The sequence below is a fragment of the Magnolia sinica genome, chromosome 1 (genome assembly GCF_029962835.1).
Source record: "Magnolia sinica isolate HGM2019 chromosome 1, MsV1, whole genome shotgun sequence".
NCBI lineage: Eukaryota > Viridiplantae > Streptophyta > Magnoliopsida > Magnoliales > Magnoliaceae > Magnolia > Magnolia sinica.
The window spans coordinates 36643563-36646454 of NC_080573.1; the positions used below are offsets into that span (position 1 = coordinate 36643563).

Consider the following 2892-nt stretch of genomic DNA (forward strand, 5'->3'; position numbering starts at 1 on the left):
AATCTCATCAGAACTCGACCGTCAATAAGCATCTTCCTTTTAAAAAGGCCAAGAAGCAACTAATAAACAAAAGAAGAATGAACAAAACTAAAAATTTTTTTTTTTTTTTTTTTTTAAGCAAAGGAGAGAGGAGAGAGAGAGATTCTTGCCAGCCAAAAAGCAGCTATTTCAAACCCACTAAAAGCGAGAATTTTTTAAAAAAAAAAAAAAATGAAGAGGAAGAGCGCGGAGCGCCGGTTGTGTACTACACAACCACGCAATTCGCACCCTTGTTATGGGCACAATATCGAACTCACGGCGCCTCTTAGTGTAAGACCCGGCTATAATCTAACATGCGCCATAGAGTTTGAAGAAACAGAGTTCAGGATCAGACTGACGTGCAAACATTATTCAGCACAGCACAGGTGTAAGAACACCATGTGCCTCTGACAAACGATTATGTATCGCATCATTTCCTAAACTCAGATCTAAAAAACGGGCGCTAGTTATATATATATATATACACACACACACACAGACACACACACACGCACACACACACCAAAAGAAAAAAAGGGGGAAAACGCCAAAAGCAATCAACAGCAAACAAGTCATCGGCGCATCTTAGCCAGGAGGAAGAGAGATGCGCAGGTGAGGTATTGCCACTCTAATCACCACCGAGTATACCACAAGCACGACTTAGCAAAATCCACAAGTAAAATACTAAAATGCTCCAATGAGATACAGAACTATTCAACAGAGCAGAACATGCATGAAACTGGCTCATTTCATTTCCCTCATCATTTCTAAGAAAAACAAAACCATATGCCAGCAAAAAAACCAAAACAAAACACGATCATTACACCAAGACACCCCCAATTTCCATTTCGATCGGGAAAAAACCTAGATCAGCAAAAACAAGGCCGCATATATACAACTACAATGTACGCAGAAAATTTAAAAAAAAAACCAACAATGAGAAAAGAACAGTTAAAAGAAATGTTACCAGCTCGATCGTTATGGTCATCAAGACCGTCAATCAAATCCGATCGTTCCTCGTTTTACCATGGCTTCTCGCGCCGTCTCTCTTCTGTGGTGAAAACAACTGCCCTAGTCCGAACGCCGATCCCCTGAGCGAACAGACGGGGACGTTCAGAACCGGCGTGACGACCCTCACATTCGAAGAATATGATCTCTCTATCCCCCTATGCTTTGTATTCCTCGAGCCCCCATTGAAGCTACCTGGGCTGCTCGAGCTCCTCTCCAAGCTCTGGAACACAATCTTCCCCGAAGAGTTCATCCGAGGGCTGTCGACAGAGACGCCTCGGACAGGGGCCACGTTGGAGTCTCGGGGTCGACGCAACGGGCTCCGTCCGATCCTCGCCGTGTGATCGGACACAGCCCTTTGCCTCGAAACCCTGACTTTAGGATGATTCTTGGGGTTGGATTTGTCGGAGTGAAGGGAGAGGCGGGGAAGATCGTCCTGGTCAGCGACAGATGATGAAAGAGAAAGCGAAAGGCGGGATGAAATTGAGACGGACTCCGTTGACGAGTCGGAATCCCGCAACAAAGGAACGGTAAGATTTGAATCGATCGGAGGACATTTCGAGCTTCTGTGAAGAAAATGCTTTAAGGATCTAGTGTTAGAGTTTTTGGACGGCATGGAGGCGGATTTCTTGAGATCTGGCTTCGGATTAGGGTTTCTCGACGGAACCGAAGCCGATTTCTGGAGATCTGGCTTATTAGGGTTAGGGTTAGCGTCAGGGGTTTGGAGCTTCTTCAAGCCGAGGAGCTCTTTCCATCGACTCGAGCACCTAGGCGCCTTCGGAGAAAAAACGTACGGATCGGTCCGTGAGATCCCGGCCCTACGTCCAGATACCGTACTTTCCGGCGATCGGACGTCATCGGACGGCGCGGAATCGGCGGCAAGGCGGACGGACGCGAGCTGCAACGGGACGAGCTTTCCGTCGAAGAAGAGCTCGTCGGCGGGAAGCATTGTCACAGGAACGTCGAGCCGGAACTCGAAATCGACCAGATCCTTGCCAGAAGGCTGGATATCTGGCTTTTCCTGCGGATTTACCGACGATCTAGATGGAGATGGAGGCTTTTCTGCGGCAATCTTCGACCCGTCATCGACGAGATCGCGACTCAAGGAGATTCGAGGACTGAGCCAGCCGTAGGAAGGGTAGGCCGGGAAACCATCCGGCGACATTCCGATGTTTTTCACACAGGCGGATGCCATCGGAATCCGACCAAAGATGTGCGCCACTCTTTGGATCGGAAACGATAACGGGAAGAAAATAGGCCGGAAAACCGGATTTCTAGCAGTATCACATCGCCGCAAAAAAGAAATACGGCAAGATCGCGCCGGGCACAGAGAGAGCGAGAGGGAGATTTGCTCCTCTTTCAGTTGCTGTTCCAGGGTTTTCTGAAGCGGTATTATATAAAGGATTTCATTCAACCTGTTACGGCAGGATTAGGGTTTTGCATAGCGCAATCTGGCAGCTCTATACTGTACAAGTGAGAGTATCTGCCGTACACGTGGCATTAATCTCAGATTCGAACTGTTCCATAGTGGGACCTAGCATAGATCGATCAGATACTCAATAAAGAAAAGATTGATTAGGTAATTTCGGTCCTGATTAACGACCGTCTATCTGTCAATTTCGAACCGTTTATTGCTTCATGATTTTCGAGCCAATTAGGTGTCCACCAATCAACCAGTCCAATCAGTTTTCGGGTGTGCATTTCCGTTCCTAAGCCTTAGCAGTTGGTCTTTGGACCGTCCTGACTTGAGATACATCGCTACATGAAATTCGGTACGATATTTAAGCTCGTTATCGGATAAAATCCTTCCTCGTGGATTTTTAGGAGTGCAGAAGAGCCACGTGGATGCAACGTGGCAGCGGCTGC

General features: G+C 47.4%; 1 protein-coding gene and 1 non-coding gene across 2 annotated transcripts; both read right to left on the reverse strand.

The window, feature by feature from the left end:
* Nucleotides 1-360: 360 nt before the first annotated feature.
* LOC131223561 (small nucleolar RNA Z122) lies at nt 361-460 on the reverse strand. The gene has a single exon (XR_009160538.1). It is a non-coding gene; the product is annotated as a small nucleolar RNA Z122 (small nucleolar RNA).
* A 288-nt stretch (nt 461-748) lies between these two features.
* On the reverse strand, nt 749-2431 carry LOC131245801 (uncharacterized). Its single transcript, XM_058245508.1, has one exon. It carries the CDS (start codon nt 2219-2221, stop codon nt 1019-1021), a length of 1203 nt encoding a protein of 400 aa, XP_058101491.1. The 5' UTR covers nt 2222-2431; the 3' UTR covers nt 749-1018.
* Between the last annotated feature and the right edge of the window lie 461 nt (nt 2432-2892).